The 23,175-nt window shown below is 53.7% G+C and overlaps 1 protein-coding gene across 2 annotated transcripts in view; it reads right to left on the bottom strand.

The window, feature by feature from the left end:
- The window catches only part of Unc5a (unc-5 netrin receptor A), a 59,973-nt gene extending 37,583 nt beyond the window's left edge, over positions 1–22,390 (bottom strand). Inside the window, exon 1 of one of the 2 annotated variants that reach the window (XM_003473235.4) lies at positions 22,120–22,390. In XM_003473235.4, coding sequence (XP_003473283.1) covers positions 22,120–22,189 — 70 coding nt within the window. In that variant the 5' untranslated portion in view covers positions 22,190–22,390. The remainder of the gene's footprint in view (positions 1–22,119) is intronic. The other variant, XM_003473236.4, reaches the window with a different exon arrangement.
- Positions 22,391–23,175: the final 785 nt, after the last annotated feature.

Below are 23,175 nucleotides of genomic sequence, written 5' to 3'. Positions count from 1 at the left end.
CCTTGCTAGCTGGTGGGCACTGCCAGGCAAGGTTCCTATGCTAGAAGGCAAGGCACAGAAGGAGGAGTGGCCATTCTGGGATGGCAGGAGAGATGTCAGGGGCAAGCTGGAGACAGAGGTTGGCAGTGTAAGAGGGGAGATCTGGGAGTGGGGCTAGGAAACCCCACGGGCTGGAATTCAATGGGGGCAGGGTAGTGGCAATGGGAGAAAGGCTCTGGAGGCACTGTTCACAGCACAGGTGTGCTGGTGAGAGGCAATGGCCTCATCAGACAGGGACGAGCTGTCCTAAATATAGACAGCGACAAGTTATCAGGTGCTTGTGTCTGGCCCAGCTGTTGGCCCTGGCAGGGACTTCCTCTGACGTCATTCTCGCAGGGCAGAGGCCTCCCTACATTCTAATTTTGCCCAAAAACCATCCTGGCTCTGCCATCCATGAACTTATCTAAACCTTTCTCGAAGCAATTTATATTTCCAGCCTGTATCACCTCTAGGGGAAATGATTTTCAAAGTTTATTCCCTGCTGAGTGCAGCAGGATTTCCTGTTATTGGTTTTAAACCTACCTCTCCTGAGCTTTCCTGGGGGCCAAAGTGGGGAGGGCTCCTTCCATCAGGCTGGGTTTCAGTGAAGAAGCCCAAGTTGCCCCTTCTTTGTGCCCTTTCCGATTTTATGGATTCCTGCCATTCCCTCACAGCCTCTTGCTGCCTGAGACTGTCCCAAGTGAGCCAGTCTGATTTTATATGACAGTTACCTTTTCATCACAGCTCTCCTGACAACAACCACTCACAGTTATACAGAGCTTTACAGTTACCTACGCGTGTCGTCTATGCGAGAGTCCACTGCTCTCACACCTCTGGGGAGAAGGTCCCTGGGAATCACTGCCTCCATCTCACAGATGTGCAAACTGAGGGAAATGAATGACCTACCTCACATAAAGTTCCCCCAAAGGTCAGCCTGGTGTCCCCCTAACGAGGCTTGACCCTAAGTGTGCAAGACTGTTGTGTGCTGGGAGAAAGGAACATCTCCAGCTGCCCCTTTGTCCAGCCTGCAGTTTCCCTGCAGGAAAGCAGCCTCAACCCACCCCCCAAATGTCCCCCACATCATCTTCCCTTTACTAAAACTTGCTTGCCATTCTCTGCCCAGTCCACTGCCTTTCAAGATGAGCTCTCCAGAAAGCTTACCCTTCACCAGGCTGGCATTTTACCACCACCCAGGAGAGTTTAGATTTAGCTGAGAACTTGGTGATTTCGCTGTCATATCCTCTTCCAGATCTTTTATTTAAATGTTTTTAAAAAAGACGTTTGCTCCAATTCTTGCCTGAGCTCACATCTTCCACTTCTTTATCCAGCAGACTCTTGAGTCATTCACACTTTTTGTTTCCTTTCTTTGTCAGCTCCTTATCGATGAGAAAACAGTTGCTTCAAATTCCAGATGAATCTGATTTTAAGACACATTTACACAGGGAACCCACACTCCAGAACACTTAGGATACATACAGTCACAAGGCGTGCATGTGCATGTGTGTGCACACGTGCATACACACACACACATTTTATTAAAGGCATCTGTTTACACAGATGCTGGCACTTCTATAGCCGTGGTCAGGTGCACAAGTATTTACAACCATTCCTATACTCAGGCATACACCTGCACACTGGGAGAGATTCAAAGCTGTCCTTTGAAGAGCCCAGTGATTGCATATGTTTGACAGGCGGGAAGAGGACAGAGCCAGGCAGGGAAATGCCAGCACAGGAGAGAAATGCATGGGAGGCTTTGGAGCATCTGGAACTATTGGGAAGGGATCAGGGAATCTCCTGAAATTTGGACCATGTTTGTTAGAGAATGCTGGGTGGGGAGCTTTTTCAGTCACAAGCCGGGAATACAGCTGACTGCACAGCCTCCCCACCTGGGCGCATTCCTGGGAGACCCATTGAGAGCATACTGCATTGGCAGATGACCTCTGTTTAGACAGAAGAGAGGCAGACCTGGCAGATGGCCCTGAGCCCCAGGGCTGGCCTTGAGAAGTGGGTATTCCTGGCTTCCAAGCACCCACTAAGGTCACCTTCACCCATGGGCACACATTTCCTTTAGTCACAACCAATGCCCACACCCATCGCTAGGTGTACAAGCCAAGCTCCGGCTAAAGGTCCCAGCATGTGTGAGAATACCTGTCACCCTAACAAGCTCTGCCAACACCACCTCTCTCCCTGGCCCTGCTGCCCGCAGAGTATAGGGTTGCCCATAGTGTCTGGTATTTCTGAAAGCATCCAAGAGAAGCAGATACCACCTGAGATCCCAGAGGGCTGGTGGCTCCCAGCCCAAAGAGTTACACAAGTCCCAACCAGAGCCCACACACTCCAGCCTGCCTCTCACACCCAGTTCTGCTTCGTGGCTGCCATACTGGCTCATGTTTCCTCTTGTCCCTGGTGCAGGGTGGGTCCAACCAGCCAGCTACTCTGGCCCATCTATGGAGGGTAAGAGCACTGAAGCTGGTCCTCAGAGAGACCCAAGTATGAGCCTGTGGCTCCTCAGAGAACTGGGAGGGAAACAAGAGGGACGCAACCAGACTGACAGCATCTCCCAGCACCTGGGGACAGCCTCTCCCTGGGAGGCTAGGGGTTGGATGGGCTTGGACTCCTTCAGGGACACAGATAGGAGAGAGGGAAAGAGACAGGAGAGAGAAGTAGGACCCATCAGGGGACAAGAGGAAAGGTGATTGAATATTCACCGCAGAACAAGCAGGGCTCTCAGGCAATCGCTCTGGTCCCTCTGCATCTGTCCTGCTGCTTGGGAGTTCTGAGATCAGGTCTCTCTTGCTCTCTTTTGCCTCCTCCCCTGACATTTTTCTTCCTCTTAAGGTCCTCAGAGGAGAAGGTTTCATAGAAAGATCTTTAAATGAATGACCCCTCCCTGGCCCTGGGTAACACATTAGAGTTTGGAAGCCATGGACAAAATGGGGCAAGTAATCCAGGGAAGACAGGGAGACGTATTGGGCAGGCTGGGCCGCTAATGCCCACCATGCATCTCAGCAGGGCTGGGAAGCTGCAACCACTTCTCATACACAGACAGGACAGGGACAGAGGAGAGAGGAGGGGGAATCCCATCTCGGCTCTTTTGTTCTCCTCTGTACGCTCGACAGCATGTAATTATTTCATTTGTTCATTTGTTCACTGGCGCATTGCCTGTCCCTTGCACTCAAATATCAGCTCCACGAGGGTGTGCGCACAGCTCCACTGGACTTCCTGACAGCCCCGCATCCAGCTCGGAGCCCAGACAGACATAGTGCTCAACAAACATTTGCTGAAGACATGAGCTGATGCATGGAAGAGTGAGTGGGTGGGTGAATTAACAATCGAGGCCATGCAGGGCAACCCACAGCCTGCACCCAAGCTTGTCTGAAAAGAAAGCTGGGCTCCTAAGGATGCAAGGAAGCCCCACCCAGCCTCTGTAGCAGCCTGAAGATCCTCTCAAGTTGGGCCCCTTTCTGCTCTGACGTGGCCTCAGCTCCAGAAGTTCTTGCAGCTCCCTGGACTGTAGCCATTTACCCATGTCCTGAATATGAGACTGGCCAACACACATGCCAGGCTTGCTCCCAGCCCTTGGTAGAAAAAGGTAGGGCTAAAAAAGGTGTGAATTTTGGGTGAGGCCAGCCCAACACAGACCCTTGACTCTTTTTGTTGCTCCACCTCAGCCCAAAAGGTGACTGAAGTCTGCTCCATGATCCTTCCATAACTAGATCTGATTGTTTCCTAGTGGATCCTACTCATCTCCACAGCCTCAGATGCCACCACCATAACCACACTTGCAGTAACAATGAGGGATTGCTGTGCCCATTTTACATTTGAGAAAAGTGAGGTGCAATCAAGCAGCTAAGTCATGTACTCCAGATTAAATGGCAATAATAAAAATTATGACTAGATCCAAAATGGAGCCAGGTGCAGTGTTGTCCCAGCTACTTAGGGGACTGAGGCAGGAGGAGCACTTGAGCCCATGAGTTTAGGACCAGCCTGAGGATCATAGTGAAAACCCATCTCAAACAAAACACTACCACCACCACCAACAAAAACCCACAAAACAGTCTTGGGATGGTTGTGCATACCTGTAAGCTCAGTACTCCATTACAAGCAAGACCTTGTCTCTGAATGAAATATTAAAAGGGGCTGGGACTATAGTTCAATGTGAAGGCGTTGGGTTCAGTCTTCAGCACCACAAACAAAGCCCAAAATGTACTGGGCCTAAATATCCTTCTTGTCACCATTCTGAGCATTTCTCACAAAGGCTACTCAACCCCTGGAGGTCAGAATGCAAACTGAATAGCTGGCTACTATGTGCCTTGGTTTCTGCATCTGTAAAATGGGGTACACAATTGTGGCATCTCCTAAAAGCGCTGTTATGGGGCCTCAATGGGGTCTCTGGAAACTCTCTGGAAAAAACACAGTTTGTTCTTAAGCAGAGACAGTAATGTGATGGATTATGGGGAAATGGTAGATACAGCCACAGGGCTGGACTGGGTGAGGGCGGAACAATGGAATCTCAGCTATGAAGCAGTGGTCTGGCTGTGGGGCGTGGAAGTGGGCAAGGCCAGAGGAGACAGGTGTGGACTGCAGGGCTTTGCAGGAGAGCAGAGCAGGAGCCCAAGACAAAGCTGGGGCAACAGGTGGGTATGGCTGCAAAGTGGGGTGCTGCAGTAGGGCAGGTGGCGGGGGGAGTGAGCCTGTGCAGAGAAGGCCCTGGCCCACACTGGCACTTCTTTAGTGGAGCAGATGGGGCCAGGCCTAGGTTTAACCCTCAAAGGACCAGATCCTCCAGGACCCTCCTGTGCATGTGCTGGTTTTGAGCATTCCTGGGTAGGAGTGTGATGGATACAAAAGGTGCCTGGGCTCCCAGTATTGGAGACCTGGCCCCAGGGACAGGGAGCGGGGGCCCAAGGGGTTCCATACCAGCTGATTGGAGTTGCCAGCTGCAGCCCCATAAATCGTGCCCTGGCCCAGGCTGGCAGTCCATTAACATGAAAGATTTTATCGCACTTTACAACCTCCCTGTCTTGTACGGCGACAGCAGGTAATTAAAACAATAATTGTTTTCTGATGTTGCTTCTGCCGAACGATAAAAGCTTCCAGTTATTTTCCTTTCACTGGTATGGGTTGGGGAGGGGTCTGTTGGGGGGCACCTGGAAACAGGGGTTGGGACCATGGAAGTTTGGGAAGCACAGAATGTAGAAGGGGCTGCTGTGTGGCTGTCACAGAGGAAATAACTGCAAGAAGGAGCCTGACTCTTGTTCAGTAAGTATCTGAACATCCAATCACACACGCAGACACACACGAGCCAGTCCACAGAAGGAACAACCTACACTGGGCCCTGCAGGCACGTCCTTGTGGCCCAGCCTTTGGCTGCACTGTGAGCTGCTCTGCAGAAGGTCACCCTATTTGGAGACCCCAGGAGGGAAGGAAAGAGTCCCCAGCCAAGACTAGTGGCAACTGAGGCCTGAAGGTGCCAGTCTGTTGAATAACCTAGGGGAATCCTTCACAATGGACCTCACTGCACCCAGAAGGGAAGAGGACAGAGAGGGAGGCACAGACAGACTCTACGGAGTGGGGATAACGAGAAAGGAGGGGACTGAAGCCCTGTGAATATATCCTCACCCAGGGGTAAGGAACTGCACTTTCCAGGTACGAGGAAGCCTGACACATGAGAGGCAGCTTACTTGGGAAGGGCTAGTGTCCCTTAGGTTCCAGGAAGAGCTTAATGCCTGGTATGATGAATGATCTTCAGGGCCCACTAAACAATTGTACATCCTCCCTTTCAGGGGTCCGTCTGTCCATCTATCCGTCCATCCATCCATCCATCCATCCATCCATCCATAAACCCGTCTATCTATATATTTATATATTCATCTATCCACCCATTCACCCATAAATCCACCCATCTGTATATCTACCATCTATCCATCCATCCATCCATCCATCCATCCATCCATCCATCCATAAACTCACCCATTCACATATCTATATATCCATCCATCCATCTATCCATAAACCCACCCATCTATATATCTACCCATCCGTCCATCCATATGTCCACAAACCTACCCATTTATATATCCATCCATCTATCCATAAACCTACCTATCTATATATCTATGTATCATCCATCCATCCATCCACCCACCCACCAACCACTCATGTATGAGCAAGTCACTGTCTCTGCCCTCAAAAAAACTTATGTTTTAATTAAGGAGGCATAAAATAAGCAGATGAACAAGTCAAGGAAATAGGTCAACTCCAATATTGGTAAATGCCATGAAGTTAAAACACAGAGTGATGGGCCCCTACTTCAGGCTGAGTGTCTCTGAGAAGACAACACCTCAGGGAGTCCAGGAAAACATGGAAAAGTCAGGGGAAGGTGGAGGCTGTGGCTTCTGAGTTCCAGGGACCACCAGAATCAGTGGTCTCCACTCTCAGTCTGCTTTTTTGTCACCTCCGGCCCCATGTCCAGAAGACTCAGGTGGGCACAGTTAGGCATAGAGTGGTGACAGCTTGCACTGGTACCCATAAATGACGTCACACATCAGGGTTCCCTTGCCCCTGCCTCTACAGGCCTCCAGGCCTTCAGCAAATCACCCTGATGCTTTAAAACAAATACTTCTTAATCACTAAAAATTGAAATGATTTCATGTGAAAATGTTAATGTATTCGGAATCACAGCCGCGCACTGCGTCTGACAAATTAGCACCCAACTCACTGCATTGTTTGTAGCTGCATTTATCCCGGTGACGAGACACACACACAAAATGGAGCAGAGGGGCGGAGAGGGCAGCTCCTGGCTGGGTACGTGCATGGAGGAGGCGTCAGAGGGAGAAGGAGAGATGCGGGGGTGGGGGGAGAGGCCCAGAGGGTGGCTGACAGCCAGCTCTGACCTGCTGCTTGCTGCAGGGTACGTGTGCCCATGGGGACCTCCTCGGATTCCCATCCCGGACCAGGAGACCCAGCCCGGGCAGACTTCAGGCCACCCAGGGCTCTGGTAATGATAAAGAGGGGCACTGAGGGGCGAGCGAGAAAAACTTTTCAAGAATTTAATATTTCGAAGATAAGCACTGGGATGTGCAGAACCTGGAGCCCTCACACACTGCTAGTTAAAATGTAACTAAAACTACAAATGGTGCTGTTGCTGAGGATAAGAGGTTGGCGGTTCCTCCAAATGGGCATCACAGAGTTACCATATGACCCAGCAGTCCCCTCTGGGTCCCTAAGGGATCAGGAAACAAATACTTGTACGCAAACATTCATAGCACAAACATTCCACAAAGGCTGAAACAACCTAAATGTCTATCAGAGATGAACAGATAAAATTCGGTCCCTGTGCACAATGGAATATTAGCTAGCTACAAAAAAGGAGGTACTGATTCACCCTGGATGGACTGTTTACACATTATGCAAAGTGAAATATGCCAGTCACAAAAAGTCACAAATGGTGCGATTCCTTTTTACACAAAATACCCATAATGAGTGAGTCTACCGAGACGGAAAGTACTGTTTCCTAGTAGCCGGAAAAAGGGATGATTGGGAAAGATCGCTTACCGGCGATTTCTAGGGGCTGAGGAAAATGTTTTGGAACTAGACAGAGGTGATGGCTCCACACTGTGGATACACTAACCGCCACTCAACGGTGGCATTTACAAAAATATATTGCATAAAAGTCCAACTTCAATGGACCTCCTCGAGCTCGTTTATGAGTGACTGTTTGATACTGGGAGATGGGGACAGTGGGCAGCCAGACCTTGTCTAAAGAGCCCAGGGGGCCTGCCTGGCCTTCTCCCTCCACCGTGACCCTGCATGAAGCCTCAGGATCAGCTCGGTGATGGCCCACTGGTGTACTGTAGGCAGTTACTGACGTCACACGTTCCCTCAGAGGAACTTTGTCTCTGTGTGCTGTAGAGTCTAATGCAGTGCCGAGCAGCTGCTCCACTAATGCTTGTTTGATCCTGTGTACCTACCTTCACTGGTCCTGTCCTTTAGGCTGTCCTCTCTGCTTCCCTCAAGAGCTCATGGGTCCTGGGCCTTTTGCCCATTTTGCTGAAGCTGGGATCTGGCCCTGCAGTGGCCGCCATGTGACATCCAGCAAGTCATTTCTCCTCGGAGCCTACCTACAGTTTATGCACAAATACTCTCAAACTCTCAGCAAGTTTCTCCCCTGAAGCCTTCAACAGACGCGATATCTTTCTGGCTCTCGCAGGTTTGCATTGTCTACAACTTCCAAACGCCCTGCTCTCTGTGCGCACTGCCTGGCTCACTAATGCTGCCTTCTCACCCTGGTGTACTTCAGGTACCGGCTCTCAAGCGGCCGCACTTCCAGCTCCCAGCAGGGCCTCCAGGTCTCAGCTGCGGCCGTCTTAACAGCCTTCCTCATGGCTGCTCCTCTCCTTTGCAGAAGTTTAAACTCCTCCCCAGCTCCCACTGCTTGCTCCTTGGCCTCCTTCTGTCTTCCTCAGAATCTCCCACAGATCTTGCTGCACTGTCTCGGCAGCGGCTATTCCCCAGTGGCCCTTTTAGAATGGAATCTGAGCTCTCAGTGTTCATGACCAGTTCCTCATGATGGGTCTCGCCTCTCTGCTTCCTGCCATGACTGCATCTCAAAGTGCCAGTCTCAGGTTTCCAATTATCTTTCAGACAGTTCCACCTGACTATCCTCTGTCACCTCACATCGAACAAGTACACCCTAAGATCCCAAACATGAGCTCTTAGAGCTGGAAGGGGAGGGACCTGCATGTGGCCTTGGATTGACATGCACCAAGCACTGGGCAAGGAGTGGAGACTGTAGCCTCCCTCTGCACCAGGCAATGGGGATGAGCAGGGAGGGAGGTACAGGGTAGTGGGGTGTGTGGGCAGAGGAATCCATGAACAGTAGGGGTACATGTAGAGGACAGGCATACAGGGCCTGGCGGTGCATGAGATGGGCTGCACGGGGCAGGGAGAGTGCATGAGATGGGACTGCATGAATAAAGGAGTATACAGCCGAGAAGTACACAAGGATGGATGTACAGGGGGTGCATGCCCGCCAAGACAGAAGTCAGGTTTTAGCCCCTTTCCCTGTAAAGAATCACTGCGCCCAGCCCAGATCTTTCCTTGTTTCAAAGGAAGCCTGAAATTGGAATTTTTATGCGAATTCTCTTTTTTTAGAATATCTGCTGCTTGGGAGATGAACCTCCTATATGCTGCTACCTGGCCACCTTTAAATGGATATTTTGCCCATATTGTCGTGTCTTTCTCCTGAGATCCTAGGATGGGCTTCTGACAGGCAAAGGGCAGCAAAACCCAACTCCAACTGGCACAAGCCTAAAGCCATACATTCATAAATCAAGTTCGAGAAGGCTGTTGGAACAGCTCACAGGATGGAGAAAAGCTGCAGGGACCAGGGTCTTTAGGGCCACCAGGAGAGTCTCTTCCCTGTGCTCATTCCTGGGCTCCTTCATCCCATCAAAGCTCTTCCACACAAGGGAGAGCAGGTTCAGGCCCATCATCCTTACCTGCCTCTTTATTCTGCAAATCCAAGAGACACAAGGAGGATTCCCCCTCCTTTGCCCCCCACCTTTAGGCAGGACAAGCCATAGGATGGATCCTAAGGGCTCAGCCAAGGTCATTCACCCCCTTGAGCAATCACTGTGTCCAAAGCCTCCTATGGTTTTCCCAGCCCACTCAGGTGCTTTCCCTGAGCCATGGATGGGCCAGAAGCCTCTGACAGTCCCATCAGGACTACATCAGGGTGAGAGGTCACCAAAGAAGAGCAGAGGGGCTGAGTCCTTGAAGGAGTACATTCAATCATCAAAACAATGAGAAGGACTAGACAGACTAAAAAATGTCACTAAATGGGGCCATTCCTCTAGTTCCCAAAGAGTAAAAAAACTCCTCAAATCCAACTACTAGGGTTTGGCTAAGAGTGAAGTTCAAATCAATTTCAAAGTCTTTTCCTTTCTCTTCTATCATGGAGCCTCACGAAGCCCCCTTATTTATTACCTATTCCCGGTTTCCCTATGGGTCCCAACAGGATGAGTTTCAAACCATTCCGCTGCCAGGCCCTCATGCCACCGGTTACTAGAAAGGTTTTTCTCAGCCTCGTGTCTCACACTAGGCGGTCCTGAGACTATCCTGGAAGCTACACAGGCGGGAGCAAATCCACCTTCCCCAGACTGCTTTCAATGCCCTAAATTAATGAGGCTACCCCAGCTCCACCCCATCCTTCTGAGGGCTTCTCTCCTAGGATACAATGTTAGGTATGGACTTTGTCACACAATGTTCCTTTCAGTCCCTCAAACCTCTATTGCATGCCCTTTGCTTAGCTTGGCCAGAGCTGGTTTCTGTCCCTGAGTATCCCTGTCCACGTGTGAGACACAGCCCAGTGGAGTGGAGTTCTCAGGACGGAGTCCAGGCCACCATGGAGCTCTCTTGTTCTTTCTGTTTCTCCCCTGGCCCAGCTCCCCATCTATTTTCTGTTTCTGACATCACTTCCCCAGGCTCAGAGCTCTGAATCATGTTTGCCTCCTCCCCCTCCCTCGCCCCCCACATGCACCATCCAGATGCAGCATCCTCTTTTGTAATGTCTCCCACATCCATCTCTCTTACTCTGTCCCTGCTGCCTGCTTGCTGGGAAGGGAGGCCTCATCATTTCTTGCCTGGATGACCGCAGCAGCCTCCCGGCTGGTCTCCTTGCCTCCAGCCTCTCTCTGCTCCCATCTATCCTCCATGAGCTGCCAGATTAATCTTCCTTAAACACCACTCACTGCCTGTCACTCCCCAGCTCAAAGATGTAGCCAGCCCTGTTGCCCGCTGGCCCCCACAGGCACCGTCTGCTCCAGCAGGCCTCCCCTGTCTACATGCTGCCACCAGGGATTGCCTGTCCTCTACCTTCTCCCACAACTCTCTGGCCAAATCCCTCCACAAACCGAGGTTCCAGGCTGGGCCCCTCTATTCTTGTAGCGACAGTGCCCCCAGAACTCTGGGGATGAAGGAAGGAGTTAGCTAAGGACCCCCCCTGAAGTCAAAGGCCAGCGGGTGGTTTGTCTTTGCCTGGCCCTTGCAGACTCATACATGGCTGTGGGCCTGCCTCTCTCTGCTCTGCATGTCCTGGGGACTCATGCTGGCTTTCAGGCCACCAGGAGTCATACCTGGCCAAGTCATTCTGAGTGAATCATCCTTCACCACGTCAGCCTTCCTTCTCAAGCCCCCTCAAGACTGCCTGTCACCCCACATGAGCACTTTCCCAAGATGCCAAGCCTGCAGGGTCCTGCCCTTGGCTCTGCCTGCAGGTTTTGTAACCAAGGATCCTGCTCCCACACACGTAAATCAGGAGGGGCCACAGACTTGCCAAATGCAATGTGGCCACCGCTGCCCCCACAGCACACAGGCTGCAGCTCACACTTGCAGAGCATTTTCCATCCTGGGCTACCTGTTTCAGGCAAAACCTGTTTCATTTCATTCTCACAACTCTTACGTACATTTTCAGGTGAGAAAACTGGGGCAGAGAAGGCTTAAATAATCTAAGTGAGGATCCTAATCCATACCGTCAGCTTTAGAGTGCTGGCTTGTAAGCACTCTAGTGTGTACCCTACTTCCTGTCCCTTGGTCCACCAGCGTGCCAGAGCAGGGACCTCCCAGAAGTCTTCAGAAGTCAGTGAGGTCAGCGGAGAGAGTTTCAGAAAACCAGAGCTCATGCTCTGGACTCTTACTGCAGTCACCTCAAAAGGATGGGTGACCTTGGTCAGAAGCCATGCTTTACTGGAGCCAGTTCATGAAACTGTTAAAATTTCTAGAATTCTGCAAGCCAGTTGATGTCTTGGTAGCTTGAAACAGTCCATGATAGAAGTATTTACACCATTGAAAACTGGCTGCCAATTCCCTAGCCCTCCCAGAGAGCCAGAGAGCCAGAGAGCCAGGTGCTAACCCCTGACCAGGATAGCAGGGTTGGAGAGGGAATGCTGGCCATTCCCAGAAGGGCATCCTGGTCTCTGGGTTTCAGACCATTCACACAGAAGCCAGCCCCCAACCCCTGTAGGGACTGAAGCAGAAAGAGTACTGAGAAAACCAGGTGGGTGTCAAAAATGGACTTCTTACTGGGTGACCACAAAGAACTGGGAAGAAGCAGGTCTCTAGCCAAGTGTTAGGGCCACAGCTTGACAACTAGGTAGGCTCAGATTCTAACTAGACACACTCCAGCAAGGGAAGACAGGGGAAACCAAGGGAAAGTGGTACAGCCCAGATCACAGCACCATGCAAGCAATGCTGAGCGCAGGCCCAGCTATGGCTCACAGGAGACACCAAAGCCACACAGGACCGAAGTGGGCTCAGCGGAGGACGACCAGGAAGGGCAAGTTCCCTGGCTGGGGGATGCTGGGAAGCTCTGGCTCCTACTCTGCCATTTTCTTCCCGAGGACACTGAACTGGAGAATCAAGGCCAACTCTAATAAGAAAGGACTGAAAAACAAGGAGATGGGATAGGAGAGGTCACTGTGAATGAATGGTCAGGCATCTTGGTCCTGACAACTCACATGGCAGGTCTAGGAGATGGGCCTGTTGAACCCCACTGAGAAAGTGGGAGTGCAGTCATGGGGAACATGGGGAGCTGTGCTCTAGTTGTCAATAAAGGAAGAAAGTTGTTTCAGTGATTATGCCACTTAGGGTTCTTTGAGCAACAGTAACTAATTCTTGCAAGTTTAAACAAAAAAGAGAACATACTGGTAAGGGGCTGGGTTGTTGAGAGATGCAACAAGAGATAGAAAAGCAGGCTCTGAAACAGGCACCAGTCTGGGGAAACACTTACCTAGGTCACTTGGGCCCTGCTCCTGGGATGATGGGGCTTCCCCAAAACATCCACAGAACTGTATACAAGGACACAAGGCATGGGCCAATAGAAAACCCAGCAAATGTCCCCTGGAGTAGCCACAGCTCAGTGACCTTGATGTGAACACCATGCACAACCCTAATAGAGTGTCTCAATTCATGCGGGTGACTAAAGGAAGGAGGCGACATGCTGGGATCCCCAAGGACAATGCACACCAGACCAGCTTGCTTCTCTCTTTATTATACAGTGACTGTCGTGGTAGATTAGGGCCAGACTGGAAACACAGCATGTCTGGATTTCAACCAGGCACGTGATAAAATACCTTAGGATCAATAATGGAGATATATGAACCAGAAGACAGCCCAGCTACAGGAACACAAAACCTGTTGCATGACCAGTATTCCTGTATTTTCTAGCATGCAGGGTTAAATAGCTAATGTTGATACAAACTCAGGCTTTATCTTTGAGCAGGATGAATCCTTGGTGTAAGGCAGCATGACTATTCAATAAGTGGACAAAATATATTAATGGTTTACTGGTTAAATCTGAGGATAATTGTCCATCTTTTCCTGCAGAATAAGAAGCTTCAAGGAGTGGCAAACCAACTGGGTGATAAGACACTGGTACTGGTGGCTTAAAGCCCAATGTAATATGCATAACCATAACCCTGGCAGTGGCGATTGGCTCACATACAGAGCATAGCACTTGAGTTGGACCCTTTGGGGAAGATCGGGGCATTTGTTGGATGGTGGAAGGAAGAGATGCTTTCTCTTTTCTCCAGACCTGAGACTATGAGGATGTATGTATATCCCTGGGAGCGCCTGGCAGCCACTTTAAACTGTGAGAAAGAGGTTGTTGAAGAGTGACCCCAATTCCTCAAGAGCAGAAATGAGGAATGGTTCTTGGCCATACTCTTCTCTCTAGATCCAACCATGCCTGAAACCAGTTACCCTTGACTTTTCAGTTATATGCACCATTAAATTCCCATTTTTTTTACTTAGGGCAATGAGGGTTGGACTTTCCATTAGTTGCAACAGATACACTTAGTATCCTGTTACTCCATGCTAGGGCATTGAATCAATATAAGTTTCCAGGACCCAGGAGGGTGTAATTAATGTGCTGACACCCAGAGACAGGTGACAAGGGTATCGGGATTAAAGGGGGCTCACAACCATGCCAACCAAGGACCAAGAGGAGTGGAGATGCCTGGCCCAGAGAGGAGTAGATGTGGCCAGGCAAGAGCCTTGTCTTCAGTAACAGGCAGAAGGCCCTCCGACGTGGCCTCGAAGCACCAAGAGCCATCTGGGAGTGCTTACTGGAAGAATTCCACCGTGTTACAAGAAAGTGGTTTTGAACAAATCCTTTTAGATTAAAGCTCAAAGCCACAGGTGAGGGAAGCCAACTCCTAGAGGTGGGGCTTTCATAATCATACCCCTTCCCTGCTTTAGGTGGAGTCAGCACATAGATGGGGAGTGGGCTGGGGAGGTGGGAGATTTAACCCAAGACTACACAGAGAATCAGGGTCTCCCGGCTTTCTTCCATCAAGTCCATGGAGCACCAGAAAAGTTTCTGACAACAGAGTCACACTGGACACCAGCAGGTCAGTACTGAGGTCCCAGCTCTGCCACTTCCTAAGTGTGATCTCCAGTATCTCAGTGTCTTTACCCAATAAATGGGGCTAACCTCGCCTACCTCATGGGTTGTCCTGGGTTTTGATGAGATGATGTAGGCAAAGCCCAAGCACTGCTCCCAAACACAATGACTACCATCACCGAATTAAGAATAAAAATCTTAATAGTCTACACCTACTGAAGACTCCTTCTCTTCCTACTCCAAGCTCTCCCCTCTTAGGCAAAGAGGTTGTCAAACATTTAGACTGGAAGGCCCAGCTTGCCTCGGATGGCCAGGCCCTGCTGCAAGCCTCATCTGTAAAATGGGAATGACTATGCCAGTGCATGTGAAGCCCCTGACCTATAGGAGGTGCTCAGGTAATGTGGACAACCGCCTTCTGCAGAGAGATCAGCCTGCACCGGGTCGCTAGGGGGGATCCCTGCCTCGCCCACCCACCTCTCAGGGAGTCAGGGCAGGGCAGGTGGCAGGTAGGAGCTGTAGCTGGGCGCGGGGTCAGGAGAGGGGCGGAGGCCGCCGAGCAGCAGAGCCCAAAGGCTGGACGCCTGCTCCCCGGGTGGGCGGCAGCCAAGCGCTCAGCCAGGAACTTGTTAACAGGCCCCGAACAAAGAGCCGATAATCCGGCGGGCGGCTGCGGGCGGGCTGGTGGGCGGAGGGATCCCGCCCCTTCCCGGGCTCCGCCACCTGAGTTTACAGCGCATTAATTACCCCGCGCCGGGGCGGGGACAGGGTCGGCCGGGCAGCCGCGCCGCGCCTGCCCGAGCTCGGACGCCCCCTCTGGGCGCGAGCCCCTCCCGGAACCCAGCGGGCGCCGCAGCTAATTGCTAATCCCTCGGCTCAGGCTCCCATTGGCTCGGGCACCTGCAGCCCCACGGCCGCTCACGTGCCCCGCAGCTCGGCTGGCCAGAAGGACCCCGCCCGCCAAGCTACCTTGACAACGAGGTGGGGGCTCCGAGGCGGCAGAACCAGGCACGCAGGAGGCGCCAAGGAGGCCTTCCTATCGTCCGGTGCCTGGAACAATTGGGGGTTGGGGCTGGGGCTGGAAAGAAAGGCAGACCTGGAAAAAACATGCAGCCCTCAGCTCCAATGGGTCCCGTTCTTGTTGGGGAGGCTGGAGTCTAATTCGGGGTGTAAACCCTGCAGGCTCCTGGTGGGCTTGTGGGGCCGGGTGGGGCTCGGCGAGTTCCACCTGCCGAGCTGGCTACTGCAATACAGGGCGGATGAGGGATACCGCATGGGGAACTCTCTCCTCAAGACCCCTGAAGCTGTCCCTCAGGTCTGTCAATCTAGACAGACTTCCTCGCCCCTCATCTCCTCCCCAAACCTCAGCTACATATTTGCCTGAAGCTCAAGGTGACCCTGAGCCTTCCAGATGGACATAGTAGTGACATCCAGGCGTGGCAGGGGCTTAGCTCTAGGGGACCCACCAGTCTGGGAATGACTGGCCCCTGGCGCTCCCTCGGTGGCCCTACTCAGAGGCAGGGACTTTCAGAGACCTCTGCCCAGCGAAGTGAGCCAGGAAGCCTTCCTGGCTTTGTGGTCTACTGCGGGGAAGTGCTGCCACTCAAGTGTCCCCACACCTCTCTTGGCTCCCAGACTCAAACCCAGCTGAGGCCACCCAATGACCAAACTGGAAAGGGTCCTATATGTCCTGCCCATCGCATGACAAGGGACACAGGCCCCAAATGGGAGCCTCATCTTAGGCCTCTCCAATCTGGCCCTCCCACTGCACCCTCTCTCCCAGACAGCCACCTCGCATCCAGAACAGGCCGGAGTGGTGCCCCCTGCATATTCACCTTCCTCAGTTGCTGGAATTTCCTGAATACCTACCATGTGCTGTGACGGCCTCACATCAGTTGGTTAATCTGTACAACCCTGTGCCTAGATCTTCTCTGAAGCTCTTTTTAATTTTTTTAAGTAGTGCTGGGGATGGAACCCAAGCCCCGTGAGCTATAAGACAGGGCAACAAGAGCAGGCAGGAGCTGAATCCAGGGCCAGGTCTAAGGGGAGGCTAAAGTGCCAAGGGCACTGGAGGGTGATTCTCACTCTTGGGAGGCGGTTCTGCACTGGCACTATGTAGAATGGTGCTTCAGACACCTCCTTTGCTCACCCTAATCTGGTCCAAACCCAGATACCACAGCCTGCCGACTCACCCGTTCCAACATCTCCTCACCTGCCTGGGGTTCCAGCCCCTGGGGACCTCAAGCAGTCTGTCACTTGACATGGGTGCCTGGGAAGAAGGTGGGGCTCAGGCACTGGCATCCTGACCTTCTGGGGCCCCCTGAGAGGGCCTGTTTCTGTAATTAGGGACATTGCCAGCTGAAGCAGGATCTGGTTTCCTGGCTCAGGAGCCAGGACTGACAATTCCCACCTCTGTCTCACAGCCACCTTTGGCTCTGCCCCAGTTGCCACCTGGCTCCCAGGCAATGCAGCAGCCTCTGCCAGGGATACTGGTATCTTTGGCAGGTGCTGGGCAGGTGTGAGCAGTTCTTGGTGGGGGGAACCTGCTATTGAGGGCTGACTCTAAACCCCACTCCCAGACAGCTTCCTGGGCACCAGCTTCTATCCTGATGGAGTCATCAAGACCAATCCTTTAGTATACAAAGAGGCAGACAGCACAGAGAGATTAAGTGATTGGTCCAGATCACATAGCAACCTAACAGCACTACCCAGGGTCCCTGCTCCCCTCTGGTGCCTCTTTCTATGTGGCTGAAGAACTAATCATCAGCACACAGTTCCAGGACAGGCTGGAACAACTACCTTTTCAACATCTGAAGACCCTGCAAAAAGAGGTTATATGTGCTTCTAACTAGAAGCCGCCCATCTTCCTGCCTGGTTCCTTTCTGGGATTGGAGCAAGGAGCAAGGAAGCAGCACCTCCCACGGAGATGCTTTGCTCTTTGGGCTTGGGACCCAATATGTCTTAAATTTCCAGTTCTGTCCTGACTGGCCTGACTCTACCCTCATTGCTAGGAAAATAGAGGAAGGCAACAGACAGGCCATAAGCAGCTGCTAGATGTTGGGGTCTACTCTGGGTGTTTTCTCTGTTGCCCATCAATTTACTACTATAACCCCAGGAGGGAGACACAACCCCATCCTATAGATGCAGATACAGGCTGGAGAGCAAAAATTACCCAAGGACACACAGCTTGGAAGGAAAGCCAACCCTCTCTGTCTCCAGAGCCCCAGCCTTTTGTACTCCACTTGGTAGAAAAAAGATGCCAAGGTTTCCCAGATACCAAAGGATGCTTCCATGGGTGCAGACAAAAGGAAGTGGGAACAGGCAGAACTGACTGCACAAGTCTGAGCCTCCCACCTGGGTGACCAAGTATATTGGGCCCCAGCAGCCCAATCTTAAGAACCAGGAGCTCTACATAGATAAAGCACAAAGCAGCCCAAAATCTTGGTGTTAACTCTCCGAATGACACTATTTGCACAAGAAAACACCTACTCTAAGGAAAATCTATGCCAGGGTAGGGATGGGGTGGGCAGGGAGATCCCTACTCAGCAGTCAGGGGCATGCAACTTGTGTGGGTGACTCACAAACACACATTCTCTTGTGGGCTGGTTTGCCATCTGTATGTGAATGCAGCACCAGGGTACAGTGTCCCTATCTGCCATTGCCCCACAGGAGGGAGCCTGGCTTTATGGATCCCCAGCCTGCACAGGAGGTCATTTCCAGCCTTGCTGGAGTAGGGCAGTCTTATCCAGGGACAAGGACAAGATCACTGCTGAAACAGATCTCTCTCCTCCTTGTCCCTGACCACAAGCAGCTCTCTCTGCTTGACCAGACAATCCAAACTCCAGTCAAGGAAACAGAAAAACACTAAACACTTGGCTGGCCATGGTTCTGAGCATGTTGGGGCAGAGAGTGGGGTCACAGTCCCACACACGATGGTTTTACATGTGGGAAGCACTGGAAATCGTGGAGGTGGCTCAGGCCAGAGGCTTTTGGCAGCTGCTCCAGGACTGAGAAATCACACTTCTGTCCTTCAGCCCAACCAAAGCACATCAGCCAGCATGCCTGGCCCCTGTGGAGGGGAGGGCCCAGAGAGGCCTTCTGGACAGAGCTCTGGAGAACAAGGTGGGGATGAGCATCAGTAAAAGGGCCTGGACAGAGCCAAAGGGGGCTGGGATGTCAGGTGGAGAGCATACTGGCAGGATCAGGTAACACCAGCTTCTGCAAGCAAAGGATCTACAGTCTGGAAACCAGAGCTGTCCTGACAGTGCCCAGCACACCAGCCCAGGAGTGTACCCAGCCTCTTATCAGCTGGTGATGCAAAGCAAGGAAGGCCATGGTTTTCCTAAGGGCCCGTCAGGCCCCTGACTCAGACTCCACCTGCAGGCACTGGGGAGCCACAGGAAGCACGGTGCCATTCCAGATGCCAAAGGGCTTTGTATGAGAGGAGGAGGCATAGAAGAGGAGTGAGTGGGGGTGGCCACCACAGTAGTCAGGTGAGTCAGGTAAGGGAAAAAGGAGCTGAGGATTGGCAGGAAGGCACAGGACTTGAGGGACACAGCAATGTCACAAGTAGGACTGAGCTAGAGGACTTGGTGACAGATTAGATGTGAAGCGTGAAGGAGAAAAGAAAGCCAAGGGATATGCAAAGGTTTTCAGCCCCAGGCTGGGGAGAAGCAGGCAGGGGATGGTAGGTCCCCTGTGAGGACAGGGCAGAAGGAAAGGGCTGGCTTGGAATAAGATGGTGTGACATGTATGTGCACAGACACATAGGTTCCCAGACGGCAGCTAAGCTCAGCAGTAGGATCTCCATCTGCAGAAGGGAACCCCCATCCAAGCTTAGGCCTGACTCTGCAAGTATGGGGCTCAGAGCAGCCCCATGCAGGAAAAAAGGATGTAAGTCAGGAGGGGCCCTGGGCCCCAGTGAGGCCAAGGCAGCTGGTCCTAGGAACCAGGTGTTTGGTATCCAGATTGATGCAGTCCTGGTCTGAGGGTAGCCCTTCCTAACATGGGCAAAGAGGGAGCAGGAAGGCTGGTCAGGGGATCTGCCTTCTCCTGGGGGCACCAATGCATTCCAAACCCAGCCTAGCCTATGTAAAAGGTGAAGTGAGAACAGGGTGTCTCTAGCCCTGGAAAATGATGACCTCCTCCCAACCATGCCAACCTGGGAATGGGAGTGGACCGAGGGTTTTAGGTCAGCCCTGAGGAAGAGGCCGGGGGTCAGAGCAAGGGGGACAAGGGCAGATTGTTGGGGTCAGGATAGGCGATGCCACAGCTCGGTGCCCTTTAGCTCCCAATGCCCCTCCTCCTCAGGAGTGTAAGGGTCTCTGTGACGGGAAGCCCCCTTAGTAGACAGGCCTGCATGCCAGCTATCTGACTGGCAGGATATAAAGGGGACAGTTTGATGAGGCAGGTGGGTGCCTGTGTGTGCAGACACAGATGGGCCTTGTCCAGGTGCATTTGTGCTGAAGGGTCAGGCTTTGTGTGAGGTGGTGATGTGCCAGATCAGTGACAGAGGATGGGTGCATGATCCAGGGAGGGTGGACTGCAGAGTTCCATCTCACTAGCCCCCGGCGTCCCCTCTGCCTGCCCAGCTGGCTGTCCCTCCCTCAGCCACTCACAGAAGCATTTTTCACCCGCTGCTGTTGCTGCGGAGCTGATAGGCGGGTGTGAGAGGAGCTGGGGTCACTGCAGGGCCAGCCTGCCTGGGCATCCACATGTGTCCACAGGCTGTGGGGGACAGTAGGAAGGGACTCCAGCAGAAAAGGAGGGCCCTTCCCTACCTCTGTCTCTCTGAGCAGCTCCTATCACAGACCTGAGAGTTTATGCCTGAGGCAGGCTCTGCTCCAGGCAGCTCTGCGGCACCCATGCCCACCTGCTAACCCCGGGCAACCTGACATCAGGCCCCAACAGGTGATGAGGATCCCACATCCCATGGCCTCCATGCAGTCCAATCCTTCAGTTCTGCTTCAGTGCCCTGACTTACCAGCACCTGTCACTCATACCTATACATGCTCACCTGTGCAACAGCACACAATCACCACACACGTGCAGCAGGCCAGCCTTCACACACACTCATCTGGCCACACACGCACATACATCAATGCTGCAACCATGCCAACCCTTCTATCACCCAGGCACACATGTCAACCCACAGCCCTTACACGTGCTCACGTGGCAACTTGCAGCTATGACCACACAGTCCTCTTACACACATCCGACTCAGTAAACATTTCCTAGGCACCTACTTGGCATCTGGCAACACCTCGCCTATACGTGGAAGGGCTAATGCTTCCAGCTCACCATAGTCAATGGTGCAACCCCTGCCCCCAGTGCTCATCTGGGGAGCTGCACACATACCCCTAACCCACACACGTGTGCAGCTCACACACCCATGGCAGCTCAGTCTTCCAGCTCTATTAGGATTAGAAGGGAATGTTATGGGGAAGACATGGTTATTAAAGTGAAGATCTAGGGGTGCTGATGGCAAAGACAGATAAGTGAGATGGAGAAGGCGGACTGAGAAGGCAGGATGGGGACAGTCAGGTAGAGGTACAGGATGTACTGCATAGACTCTTCAAGGAACCAGCCATCAGCTTCAATCATCAGGCTGGTCTCTGAGCTCTCACTCACTGATCTCCAATCAGTCTGGGACTGCAGTTCAGGAATCCCAAGATCCCCCAAAACACCTTTGTGATGAACTGTGGCCTGGCAAGACGGGTGGGCAAACCTTCACTCCCCACTCCCTTGTTCTGAAGGCTTCGAGAATTGAGGGCAAGCTCCATGCTCCCTTGACCAGACAAACGACACCCTCCACAAGCTCAGCTCTGCTGAGTGCAGGGGGGCAGAGATCAGGAGGCCCCCACAGCTTTGGCTGGGTGGAGGTTCCAGGAGACCAGACAAAGGATGCAGGGTAACTTTCTCCTCCAAAGCCCCCTCGCTCGAGGGAAAGAAGGTGGGCTGAGGTCTGACCAGGTTAGGTGGCTAGCCTGCCATGCAGGGAAAGGAAAAGCTGGAGTTTCAAGACGGGGAGGCTCGCTGTGCACGATTCCAGCCTGGGGTCGGGGAGGCTGAAGAGCCACGGCACTGACCAGAGGGGCTCTGGTGCTCTGGCTGTGCTGGCTGCAAGAGCTGGGGGCTGCTGCATGCGCCTCCACGCCTGAGTGTGTGCGTGTGTAAGCGTGTGTCACAGGGACAGGAGGACACTGTGTTCTGGACGTGGGCAGAGGCCAGGTGCCAAGCTGGGAAATTGTGAGTGGCTGTTGGGGCAGAAGCTACAGGGAAGAGGTATCTTAAACACCCCTCCCCTTCCATTTTCTGGGCAACGGCATGTGGTCAAAACCCTCTATCTTTGCATCCTCAAAGTCAGGCTCCTCAGGGTTGATCCAAACCCCGAATCTTGCTCTGGGGCCGGGCAACCAGCAAACTTCCCCCACCCAGAAGCGTGGGGCGTCTACACTCGCCATCCCTGTGCGTTGACAGCTGTTCCTGGACTTGGCAGAACCCAGGCTTCCGGGAGAGAGCGCGGGGAAGCTGCGCAACAGCGAGAGGCTGCCCCCGCGTCCCGCCTCGCAAAGTTTGGCCTCCGGGGGCTCCTCGCCGGTCAGGCGGCACAGGTCACGGGCCCCCACCACCTAGAGCTGTCGGCGTTCGCGCGCACGGTCCCCCGCAAGCCTCCCCAGCGCGCGCGCGGCGTGACTCACCCGAGCCGCGGAGCCAGGCGGCGAGGACGATGCCCAGGAGTGCTGGCCACAGGCCGGGCCAGACGGCCATGGCCGCGAGCGGGTGGGCTGGGCGCGGGGCCCCGCGGGCGGGAGGGAGGCTTTCAGCCCCTCAGTCCAGAGCCCCACCTCGGGGCGCCCCCGGGGCCCATGCCAGCGGACTGCGCTGCCTCGGGTCGGCCGGCAGCTGGGCGCACGCGGCGCGTGGCTCCCTTGGGCACCCGGAGCGCAGCAATGCAGCCGGGGCGGAGCGCAGCGCCAGCCGCGCCGCGCACCGAGCCAGCCACCGCGCGGAGCCCGCAGCCGGGGAGCGGGCCGGCGGGCGCCGCAAAACCCGGACTGGAGTCACGGAACGGGGTTGTGGCGGGGCGGGGCGGGGGAAGGAAGGAGGGGCCGGGCCGCCCCGTTTGGCGCGCGCGGGCCACCCCCACCGCCGGGGATCCCTCCGGGCGATGCCTGAGGTTCCCCCCGGAGGGGGCTGGGGTGGTGAGCGGGGAGGTCTCCCACCGCCCCTCGCGGTCTCCAGGGACCGAGCCCCGAGTCTGAAACCCGGAGTGGATTAGTTCTCTGGATCTGGGCTCTTGGGGGTCCGCCAGTCTGTGCACAGGTGGCCCGGGAGGGGCGCAGGGCTGCGGCGACCCCGGTGCGGTGCCAGCCTGCGGAGAGCAGCCCAGGGCGGGGGTGCCCCGGAGAGGTTCCGCTGCAGTCCTCTCTCTCGTCCTCGCCTCCCGGCCGCGCTCAGAGGCTGTCGGCGCGCCGCGTAAGCTGCCAGCCGGCGGCTTGGATAGGGGACTGCGGGAGAGCTCGGGGCCCCGGAGACTGGCAGGTCAGACTCGGGCCATCCACAGTCCCACACGCAGCCTCTTAGACTCCAGGGACGAGCCTATCAGCTGGGCCCAAGGTTTTCCTAGCCCCTCGCGCAGTTCGCCAAAGAAAACAACCCGAGGGCGCAGCTTGAGACAAGTCGCGCCGTGTTTGCACCCGGAGAGCTCACAGCGCCTAAGACGTGGGCGGGAAGGAAAGAGCTGGGCTTCGGGT

The sequence above is a fragment of the Cavia porcellus genome, unplaced genomic scaffold (assembly GCF_034190915.1).
Source record: "Cavia porcellus strain 051 isolate PalLab524CR breed Dunkin Hartley unplaced genomic scaffold, mCavPor4.1 scaffold_19, whole genome shotgun sequence".
Lineage (NCBI taxonomy): Eukaryota > Metazoa > Chordata > Mammalia > Rodentia > Caviidae > Cavia > Cavia porcellus.
This window is presented reverse-complemented; position numbering and strand designations above follow the sequence as displayed.